We start from the raw sequence: 12,500 nt of genomic DNA on the forward strand, positions 1-12,500 counted from the left end.
GCGTACCAATTTGCATGATGTTTGGACAAAATCTGTAGGTGTATTGTAAAAAAAAATGTTTTGTAAAAAGCGGCCTCCTGGTGGCGCTATAACAGGCCACTGCGAAAACTTTGAGGCAGAGGTTCAACTCTGGCATCCAGGGAGTGTAACTTTGAGGCAGAGGTTCAGCTCTGGCATCCAGGGAGTGTGTGCAGAGTGTGGCTGACAGCTAATCTCTGGCACCGTTCCCTTGATCGCAGCCACTGGCTGCGATCAAGGGAACGGTGCCAGAGATTAGCTGTCCACAGACGGACGGACGGACACACGGACGGACGGAGTGCAAAGCATACTCTGCAAAACATAAACCTTTGGAGACGACAATAATCTAACACATATTCCTGCCAATGCCAATTCTGCCAATGTAAAGGTTGTGATATGAAGCATGCAAGTAGTTCAGAACAAAATGTATAAATAGAAAATGTATTTTATTCAGAGTTGTGCTTTGCTCTTGTAAAAAAAAAAAGAGACCAATGATCAAATCATACATTAAAATCAATCAAATATATAAATATACATTTAAAATGCTGGATAGATGGCGATTTGGTACATTAAACGGTGTTTGCTGTGTTGTGTGTCAGTGTCTTGCAGAAACCTTATTTTATTTCACTATTTATTTTATTTTATTTGTGTTTTGTCAATTTTTCCCAACACTGTATAATCCATACACATTATACACAATAAAATCAGAATCAACATGAAAATACAAGATTTGTTTTGTCTTTGCAGAGAAATGGTTAAAGTCATAGTCATATACAGGTGAATTCTCCCATGAATGGTATCACTGCTGTTATATCAAAAACTGGTGGGAGCTCTTGTTAATACTGTAATACATTGTATTGATAATACATTGGTTCAAGACACACTTAAGCCTAACCACTTTCACTTATTTCTTTGTTTTCCAAAAATAGCTTGTTTTGTTTGACACTGAAGTCGAGGCATTAATGTATGGGGGAAGAAAAACATATGGAGATACAAGGTTTCTTCCCCACATCGTTGCAACAATATAATTCTCCCATGACCGATATATAAGACACAAACAACTTATAAAACAGCATTTTATATATACAAACAATATAAATAAATTGAAATATCGACTAAAGACAAATACTGGCATCAGGTGCATTTTGGCTTTTTGCTCAAATAAATGTCAACTTTATAAAATAAGTGTCAACTTTTACAGGCAAACAAATCAACAGGTCGATAATAGCACCAGCGTAAAAAATGTTACGATTATATCTCGTCTCTTTGCATGATCAATTCATCTGCTGTTTCTTTCGGTTATGATTTGTATGTAGGTTTTTTACTGTAAATATCGTCTCTGTCAGGTGGCAACCTCACTATGTCCAAAGCTGTTACTTTTCAGGATTCAAATTCAAAAATAGCATTTTTGATCCTCTAGTACAGTGGTTCTCAAGTGAACCTCTTGAGGAGGTTCTAGGCAATCTAGGGGTTCCCCAGCAAAAGTATTAATCATCATACTATAATTAACCGAATGTCTGTCCGTGTGTCTGTGTGTGTGTCTGTGTGTCAGAAACAGTGCCGTAACTCCTTACTGCCTGCACCAATCACTCCCACTTTGGCATTGACCATATGAATATGGAGGGCGTAACGAAGCCCTTTTTTCGATTTGACACATTAATGATTATTTATTTATTTATTAGTCAATTACAAACGCACCCGGGCGCAGTACCCTTCACGGCCACAAGGGGGGGGGGGCAAATATCTCACAACGGGTAAGGACTAGTACGTATAAAGCATCAAAATCAGTTTAATCACTTCAACCCTAATTTGACTGTAGGTACTGTAATGGCCTATCTTGTATCTGCTATTTTGTTTTTATCTTGAAAAAGTTCTAACACAACTCTTCTCTTAAGGGGGTCCCTGGCACAACATATTTTCCAATGGGGATCCACAGTCAAATTAATACAGTATATCAATTTCACTTGTTTTTCACTTTGTTTTTGTTTGTTTTATGTGAAGCACTTTGGGTTGCATTTTATGTATGAAAGGTGCTATATAAATAAAGTTTATTATTATTATTAATTTGGGGGTCCTTGACATGGAAATGTTCTCTTTGCTGAAAATGGCCAATCTACAACATCACAACGATGGGCAATATTCACCCCCAGAATATGGACGCTAGGGCTCAAGAGGTTCTATTTGTACACACTCATGGTTATGTCTTTGACATTTAAAGGTTTGAGAACCACTGGTGCAACAGACAACAAACAGTAATGATATTATGAATTCAAGTAACTTTGAGTTACTAAAGTAACACAATTTGTTTTTGACCAACATAGAACTAGACCTATAATTTATACTCCGTAGAGGTGCGAAAGAAACAACAGATCTACAAGCTATCAACATGCATGTGATGCAACACATTGTTAGCTTGTACTGTAGATCTGTTCTTTAAAGCATCTGCCCAATTAGGCAAATATGATGTAGCCTGTAGGTGCAAAAGTAATATAGAAATATCGCTAGTAATCTAACTAGTTACTTTTGATACCAAAGTAATGTGTCTGGGTAGCTCAGTCAGCTCTTGCCTTTGGACTACAAGGTCACAGGTTCGATCCCGGGCACCGCCAACTCAACATATGAGCGGTGCGGTAAGTTGTGCGTAAAGTACTGGAGCTGATGGTAGGTGTGGGGCTCCACCTCAGCATTACACCTCTCAGAGGTCTAGCACATTGTAACGGAGACAGGCTCCCGTGTTCTCAGCCGACAATAAGCCCCTCTGACCTACTTACTTCCTCAATAAGTAATGTAATATTACTACTTTTTAAAGGAGTAATTCGTAACTTGTAACTTTTTACTTTTCCTGAGTAACTTGCTCAACACTGCTGGTGCTACAGTGTGATATTGGTTGAGCTTTGGTTTTCATGCAGTTATTAATAAAGAACATAATTATGACATTAAGACATACACGACAAATCATATAATATACTATTGTATCATGTATACACAGAAAAAGTGTTCATTTAACACAGAGCGAAATTAACACTCTGGATTTTACTATGTGCGTACAATTTTTGGCGATTTTAAAATCACAAATATTGTCGGGTGGACCTCAGAGCCAAGTCTATGAAAACAAGCCCAAAATAAGTCAAATTGAAGACATTGACATATTTTGAAATGTTCTGTTTGGGAACCACTGTTTTAAACTGGTTTTAGGAAGCCAGCTCAAATAAGCAACTAGACTTTAGAAACAACCCAGACAAAAATAAACACAACCCAGAATTACCAATATTTACAAGCGACTTTACAGTGGAAAAAAGCCCAAAGTAGTTTACCGTTGCATCCCTATAGTGAATAGGAATTGTGCGAATATGAAGTGATATGTGTGAACAGGAAGTGATGCATGTCAACAGGAAGTGAAGGGCTGTGTAAACAGGAAGTGAAGGCTTGTGTCTCAGCTGAAGGATTCCTTGTTGAACTCAAACGTGGTTCCAGAATAAAAGTGAGAGTTACACAGTTTGTGAAGTGTCCTTGAGATGCCCTTGGGTCCGCAGCAGAACACCCCCACTCGCTTACTGAAACCACACACACACACACACACACACACACACACACACACACACACACACACACACACACACACACACACACACACACATACACACACACACACAATCAGTTACAGAACAGGGCTCCAACTCTCGATTATCTTCTTAGCGTGCCTATCAATAAGTGCATATATGCGATTTTTGCCTCTGCTAACAGGGGGGGCAATGTTTCCCTGATACTCACTGCTGATTGGTCTTAGTGATTTCATCAAAGAGCAGCTTCCACCTTGGTCGACCAATCAGGATCCTGGAACTGATGGGTTGGTACTTCTCCTCAGGAATGATCTGCACATGAAACATGAATAAGACATGATATGAACATATCAGTGATGTCGTGGAGAAACCACCTAACTCCATTTTTTTGTTTGTTTATTATTTATTCATTATTATTATTATTATTATTATTACAATTATTATTATTATTATTATTATTATTAATAATATTTCATGAATCAATGCTATTGAACAGCCTTTACGTCTGTGTGTTGATTAAATATATTGAACCAATGAATGAGCAATAGTGGTTGTTTTCTTTTCCTGTTTTTTCCCCGACAGCAGAGATATGAAATATGAAGATAGAAGTCATCCTATGAACATATTAGGCTTAGGCATGGGCGGGGGGGGGGGGGATCAACATATGGAATTTATTATGTACTGGCCATATATGGAGCATGACTTGAGTGTACAGGGTTTGATGAGGTCAGATCAACATAATGGAATGTCAGAACAGGTCAGCTCCATATATGGAGATCAAAGGGTGGCAGCGGGGGCAGTGTCTTGAGTGTACAGGGTTTGATGAGGGCCCAGGTAGGGCCGGGCGTTAATTTTCGGGCCTGTTGAGAACTCTAATTTACGCTGGCTGCCGGGCGCGGCTGCACTAATAACTTTGGGGCAGGCCCGTCTAGAGTTTAAATGGACAGGTATCAGTCAAAAGGGAGACGTCGAAGAGGAAGGACGGGTGGGGAAGGATCAGCAGGGATGTCAGAACAGGTTGCTTCCATATATGGAGATCTAAGAGTTTTGAGGTTTGTGGTCAGATGTAGAGTTGCTGGCTCCATATATGCAGCTCCATATATGGCTATCCAGGGTTTGATGAGGTCAGTGTTGTGATCTTCATATATGGAGACAGCCATATATGGTGGCGTGACGTGTCATGAGGCGTGATGTCACAAAGTGTGACCATATATGGAGGCGTGACCATATATGGAGGCGTGATGTCACGAGGTGTGACCATATAATGGAGGCATGACCGACCGGCATACAGGAAATGCAGGTTCTCAAAGTGGGGTCATTGAATTTGAATGGGTCCCCAGCAAAATGAGAAAACTAATCGAAATAGCCGATCTACAAGCTCACAATGACAAATATGAGACAAGCTTCCCAAGCTCCAGGAACTATACAACAGGTGGTGCGTAGTCAAAGCCCAGCGCATCATCAAATACAGGCACCACCCAAGTCACAAACCGCTAAACCCCGTACAAAGAGTGAGGCCGGACATGGGTAGCCTGGTTAATAAACCAGACTAATATCGCACGGATCCGCGGGATATTAGTCTGGGGAGGCTCAGCTTGGATTTCATTTCCAGGGAAACATTTTCTCTTTGACGCAATTGGTCAGAGCTACTGTCAGTCAAAGGTCTCAAGCATTGAACGTCACTGTACCAAAGCCCGCCCATATTGCATACCGTGTCCCTATTGGAGGCCACATTCTCTGGAATAGGAAATGGGCGTATAATTGAGCCTCTCCAGACCGAAATCCGCCGGTATAGGCATTTTTTTTTGCCAACGGCTGATTCGGTCTGGTTTATTAACCAGGCTAGGACATGGGGCTCTACCACAGTCTCAAGAGCAGCACCACCAGGCTGAGGAACACCTTTCACCCAGCTGCCATCAGACTGCTGAACATGGCATGAGTCTGCCGTGAGACTGCTGAACAGGACCTTTGTTCAATCAGCAGCCTGATGACAGGCGGTGTTGTCAGACTGGTCTCAGACCTTGTTCTCCCTTGAACCTACCTGTGGATTATACCAGGGACAAGTGACTTGCATTTAGCTCTTCCTTGAACCTACCTGTGGATTATACCAGGGACAAGTGACTTGCATTTAGCTCTTCCTTGAACCTACCTGTGGATTATACCAGGGACAAGTGACTTGCATTTAGCTCTTCCTTGAACCTACCTGTGGATTATACCAGGGACAAGTGACTTGCATTTAGCTCTTCCTTGAACCTACCTGTGGATTATACCAGGGACAAGTGACTTGCATTTAGCTCTTCCTTGAACCATAGACTGTAAAAAATATGGACAAAGCGTTCCCCGGGTCTAACATGAACGTAAAATGAAGCCTGAAATCCCTTGCATTCTAATGCACTGTAAGTCGCCATCTTTCTAGATCCGTTTTAGCCCAGCTGGGCATTGGCTGGCCCAGACAACGAGGCGGGACTTCCCCCCTTCTTCTCCGTTGGTTTTTTATTTTGACTCGAGTGGGAGGGGAATCCCGATCATAGACTGTAACGGTAGCCACGCCCCTCAGAACATGCGCGACTTTATGGTCATTTTTTTAAATAAATGGGACCATAATTTTCCAAAAAGAATATTATGACATTAGAAATGAGACTTTAAACTAGTGACTGGAAGCAGAAAGTATTCATGACCATGTTTATTAAGGTAATACAGTCTAGGTGAAGTTGGGCCAAAATACATGGGCCTCTATGGAGCTATGGGGCTTTTTGGGTCCAGTCCAGCGCCACAACAGGCCATTATATGAACTACCGATTTCAAATGAGGCTTCACGAAATATCTGGCTGACTGCCCCCCTGCCTTGAACCTACCTGTGGATTATACCAGGGACAAGTGACTTGCATTCAGCTCTTCCTTAGTTCCTTGAACCTACATATGGACTATACCAGGGACATGGGATTTGACACCTTTTCTTTGCACTACCTCATGGATGGACCTACTTGTGGATTATGCCCGAGTCAGTCTAATTCATGTAGATTATGCACGTTAACCCATTCTGACCTGAGATCAGATTCATACGAGGTTTCCGCCGGACACACACTGGTCTGATGAACCCATTCTGACCTGAGATCAGATTCTAAAAATGTCAGTCGTTCTTCGATTTTTTTCAAAAATAGCAGACCTACAAGCTCGTATCGCGCCACTCGGTGGCGCGATATGAGCTTGTAGATCTGCTATTTTTAAATAGCTAAAGCATAACATGATGCTGACACCAAAATGACTGACACTGACCTTTGTCTTTTTTATGTTTTTATTCTAACGGCTCAGTATTGAATGAGATGCAAAGTATATGCTTGCTGTTATCACGCATCCTTAGTATATTTACTCAGGTTTATGTAAATATGTACTTTTTTTTAACTTTACTTCTGTGATGTGACAATAAAGCTGATCCCTTGATGTGAAAACTACTGGCCTAAAGAATCAGAATCACTTGATAAACAGACTTTGCAAAATGTACTTCCGAATATTTGAGTTCCACTTGCAGACTGAAGGCTAGAGTGTCTACGAGTAGAATGAAAAACAAGATGGGGGCTCACAACTCACTTTAAATGCTCCAATTGTATTCACAGCACAGCAGCAATACAACGTTTCCACTAAGCTGCCTTTTGTATGACTTGAAATGCTCAAGGCAAACAAACAGCACTTTTTTGTGACCCTTTTCAAAACAAAAACAGAAGATGAACCTGGTCCAAAAATATCCCTTATTGTTTGACAGTATGGAATATATTGAAAGAACGAGGTGAGCAAGGTGGGACATACTGTACCCTCCCATGAGAATAACACACGTTTTGTTTTGTATTTGTTGCACTCCCTAGGCAGAATGAGAGAGAGAATCCAGCTTTTATCAGCTGAGGCCAAAGTCAACTAGTCAAGTCTGCTCTAACCTTTTCTGATTTGGAACGTCTTATCCATGCTTTTATCTCAACCCGACTCGACTACTGTAATGGACTTTACGTTGGTGTTACCCAAGCCTGCCTGTCACGACTGCAGTTAGTCCAAAACACCTCTTAACAGGGGCACGGAAGATTCTGATCACATCTAACCGATTATTTTTGTACCGAGTGTACAGCACTTTGTTCAACACTAGTGATAGCAGTAGAATGGCCACAAAATGACCCTGATTCCAGAGACAATATGTTTTGTCTCTCTCTCGCTTGCACGTGCGCACACACACACACACACACACACACACACACACACACACACACACACACACACACACACACACACACACACACACACTTGTGTTCAGCCAATTACTTTCTTTCTCTCTTGTTCTATAGAAAGAAATACACTGACTGACTTGGAAAGGTCCAAGGTCCAAGGTTCTGCTTTGGCAATGTAAACGTATGTTTTCTCATGCCAATAAAGCCCTTTGAATTGAATTGAATTGAATTGAGAGAGAGAGAGAGAGAGAGAGAGAGAGAGAGAGAGAGAGAGAGAGAGAGAGCAGGGAATAGTGACTCTGCCAGTGTACAAATGGAACACATTTGTACACAAATGGAACACATTTGTACACTCTCAGAGTTACAGTCCCCTAAAGGCCTATTCATACAGTTTTAGGTGATAAGGTGACCAGATGGGTTCGGGTGAGCGGTGTGTCGCTTATCACCGCGGTGTGACGTCATGTTGTAGTATTCCCAACCACATTTGATCACCTAAAACTGGAGTATGAATACCGGTAGGCCTTTATTTGATTTGTACACTCAGAGTTACTTGATTTTATGTAACTTTTATTTATTCTTAGTAGGCTAAACGTCATGCAGACATCATGTTCATAGAGGAAGACACAAGAAAGTCTTTCGACTTATTTTCATTGTGGTCCTGGATCTGGTCTGGGACAAACAACAATGCAACAAAATACATGAAAAACACTTTTAGGGGGTTACAAACCCCTAATGGTCAATTGGGTTGCATGTGTACACTCTTTAAGAGGTACAGAACTGCAAGGGTCCATTTGGAACACCCAAAACGACCATACTTTGAGAACCACTGAGGAAGTGAGATTGGACCCTCTTTTTTAGCATGCACTGCTGCCCTCTGGTGATAAAGAGATGGAACATCAGACAGAAGGAGAAGGTGTGTGCGCATGGGTCTGTGCGTGTGTGTTTCTTACCTGTTGGTTGTCTGTCTGACTGACATACAGTTTGACATTCAGGTAGTCAGGTCTGTTCTCCTGCCAAAGCTACAATCACAAACAACAAAAACAACAAATATGAAATGTCAAGTTTGACTGACATCGTCCATGTACCATTTGTTTACATCGGAGTACATCTGAGAAGGGGGGGGGATCAGTGATGAGGATTAATGTATGCATTGTTAAACAATATTAAAAACAGGAAAGCATCTCTCTCTCTCTCTCTCTCTCTCTCTCTCTCTCTATATATATATTGTGGGGTCTGGTGAGCGACCCCCGCGATGGTAAGTGCGTTGCCAGGGCAACCAGGCACGCTGTCAGACAGAAGACGCATCGGGCCGTTAGGAACGCCCTCCTCCGCCAGATTGAGCTGATTGACGGACCGCACCCAAATCAGCTAGCGGCTACACCCGTCATATAAAAGGCAGAATCAGTCTGCGTCTGGCAGCGGCTGGTTCACACACACGCTCAAGGAGGCACGCACAAGCACGCCGTCGGGGGGTAAGCAGACACACACACACTTCCACCAAACACACACACTCATGTGTATGGCTCTGCATGTCTTAAACTGTCACTCTCCTCTCGTCACAGGCTTTATAGGATCCGTCCAGGATTATGTCCGAGGGACAGAATCCACAGGACTGGATGAAGGACATATAGGATCAGTCCAGGGTTATGTCCGAGGGACAGAATCCACGGGACTGTATCATGGAAATATAGGAACAGGCGTTCCGGTTCTCACGTATCGGGCTGCGGGAGGAAGGCAGCCCCGCCAGTGACGGCGACGTGAGAACCACAGATAATCAGGTTGGAAAGAAACATATAATTCTTTCTATAACATTGAGTTCTGTCAGGCATACAGGACAGAGGATCCAGTTCTCACGTATCGGGCTACGGGAGGAAGCCAGCCCCGCCACAGACGGCGACGTGAGAACTACAGACAGCGAGGTCGGAAAGAAACATCTAATTCTTTCTATAACATTGAGTTCCAGTTCTCACGTATCGGGCTACGGGAGGAAGCCAGCCCCGCCACAGACGGCGACGTGAGAACTACAGACAGTGAGGTCGGGAAGAAACATATTAATTCTTTATATAATATTGAGTTCTGTCTGGGATGCAGAAGAGGAGTCCAGTTTCCACGGACCGTGCTGCGGGAAGGAGGCTAACCCGCCACAGCGACGAGGACGAGGAAACTACAGATAATCAGAAGAGGAGTCCAGTTTCCACGGACCGCGCTGCGGGAAGGAGGCTACCCCGCCACAGCGACGAGGACGAGGAAACTACAGATAATAAGGTCGGAAAGAAACTTATTATTCTTTATATAATTCTGAGACATTGCATGAGGCCGGTCTAGAAAACAGGCGCTCATTATAGACGCCGGATCGGCTGGAAGGCTGGCGCTCCATACCCGCTACAGTTAAAGATAAAGACTGATGACATCACGAAGCAAGGCATCGACGTCACCGGTATATCGCTTATCTGTTAACCCAAAGCCCTCCAGTGAGGAGAAGAGCTATCAGAGACTGTATATCGTTTGTTAGTGAACAAAGCCCTCCAGGAAGGACAAGAGCTATCAGAGACTGTATATTGTTTATTAGTAACCAGAGCCCTCCAGGAAGGAGCGAGCTATCAGAGACTGTATATCGTTTATTAGTAACTAAGCCCTCCAGTGAGGAGACAAGCTATAAGGGACTGCATAAACTGAGTTGAAACTAATATTGTATTCTCATCTTCCTCCAGGCTGTGGAGGAAAACTGTGAAGCAAATAATACTGAATGGAATATAATTTCCTGTATGAATAATTCTATAATTTACTGTTTCTCTACTGTCTGCTTATTCCATTATTTACTGTGCTGATTTAAATAAAGAGCATTTGAAGTGCTGCAATACCTTGTCCCGCCTGTTGATGACCCCATAGACCTCACAATATATATATATATACAGTATATATATATATATATATATATATATATATATTAATAGTTGTAAAGTTGTCACGTGGCACAAAAGATGTGCGCACTAGCCAATGAAAAGATGTGCCCATAAGATGTGGCCACTAGCCAATGAAAACTCAACCAAGCCAACATCTGCGCAGCCGTCACTAGCTCTCAGCCCCCCCCTCCCTCTTTGGCTGCTGTAATGTGATCTCCCTCTCCGCACTCCGCAGAGAAACCTTACCTATAGTCGCCTCACCATTTCGCTTATTCCTTCTAAATCTCTGTATTTAAAATATAGCTCGCTCAGCGAATGTCTTAGTTACATTAACATTGTTCTTAGAAACTACTTGGTTTGTGCCTAACTACTACGATTAGACAGATCGCGTTTGTTATTTCGCTACTGCCAGTACTTCTGATTGCACGCACACACACACACACACACACAACACTACCCCGTGTCCCACACACACACAACACTGCCGCGCGGATTTAAGCTGTCAAACCTATTTTGTTAAAGTTACATATGCCACAGACACTTGCCTGAACTGTGCAGCTGATATATATACAGCATTGTCATATTTAAAAGGCGCTTTATAGCTTCTCTCAGCTCAAAGCGTGTATGAATAAGGAGATAAATGAACAGCTGACGTCGGTGGGAGAGGACGTCAGCTGTGTGTGTGTGTGTGCGCGCGCGCGTGTGAGAGGGAGGTAAACAGTCAGCAACACGTTAAATTTCTACTTCTACTAAAGAAAGAGGCAGCGATGGAGCCATAAGTCCATATCCATAAATTCGGGGACATAAATTGCGCAAAATACTGTTAAACATGACGGCATCAGCCTGCTGCATCCTCCTAGCTGTTGTGTGCTAAGCTAAATCATCATACAGAACAGTCAACACGGCATTGACCAGGGTTGCCACATTGACTGAGAGGGAAACAAGCAACCAGGTCTATGAAAATGTTAACAGGTCAGATCAAGTCAGAAAATAAATCTAGAATAAGCAACAATATTGCTGACTGTCAAACATCATTGTCCAATGTTGTTTTACAGCAGTGGTTCTCAAACATTTTCATGTCATGGACCACTAATATTCTATATGTATATATTTTTATATATATATATATATTATATATATATATTATATATATATTTACTATATATATTTACTATATATACACACCGGTATATATACAGTGTACACAAACCGTATATCTAGGTGTGCCCCGAGATTTTTAGGCTATGAAAAGTGTGCCCTGGGACAAAAAAGGTTGAGTTAAGCGGTGCCCAAAAGGTAGATCACGATCTACCAGTAACGTCAGATCAGGGGTTTTGTCGGCCAGCGCCAAAAATGCTCCCCGACAGCATAATCGGAGCAAATACCGGGCAGTATGTATGAGCCATAACGTGTTGACTACACTACACTACAATACACTAATAAGGACACATAATAATAACTAATAACCCATCCGTTACTACATGTGGAGTCAACTCCCGCAATTTCCTTCTTCCCATAGTGCGCGGCAACGTAACTCTGGGATGAGCGGCCGCAAAGCGTCCGCGAAATTCTAGTATATATATATATATGAATATCATAAATATATTAATTAAATTGTGAAATTAATTTGATTACATTTAACATTTAATTAACGCAATTAATGCATGCTTGGATGACCCGCCACATACATCCCATAATAACATCCACTCTGCGACATCTAGCCCTATCTGTTTGGGGTATTTATTAACAGTTTGGAGAATTACAGTACATTTCAAGCACAATACAAAAACTGTTAACTGTGGACGACG

At 42.2% G+C, this 12,500-nt stretch overlaps 1 protein-coding gene across 2 annotated transcripts in view; it reads right to left on the minus strand.

Annotated features, from left to right (window-relative positions):
* Positions 1 to 379: 379 nt before the first annotated feature.
* The window catches only part of nox4 (NADPH oxidase 4), a 63,062-nt gene continuing 50,941 nt past the window's right edge, over positions 380 to 12,500 (minus strand). For both annotated transcript variants that reach the window (XM_083773690.1, XM_083773691.1), the window contains 3 exons: positions 8,740 to 8,808; positions 3,790 to 3,890; positions 380 to 3,572 (listed from right to left, as the gene is read on the minus strand). In XM_083773690.1, the coding sequence (XP_083629816.1) occupies positions 3,452 to 3,572; positions 3,790 to 3,890; positions 8,740 to 8,808 (291 nt within the window). In that variant the 3' untranslated portion in view covers positions 380 to 3,451. The remainder of the gene's footprint in view (positions 3,573 to 3,789; positions 3,891 to 8,739; positions 8,809 to 12,500) is intronic.

Source organism: Protomyctophum parallelum (assembly GCF_964188405.1).
Source record: "Protomyctophum parallelum genome assembly, chromosome: 9".
Taxonomy (NCBI): domain Eukaryota; kingdom Metazoa; phylum Chordata; class Actinopteri; order Myctophiformes; family Myctophidae; genus Protomyctophum; species Protomyctophum parallelum.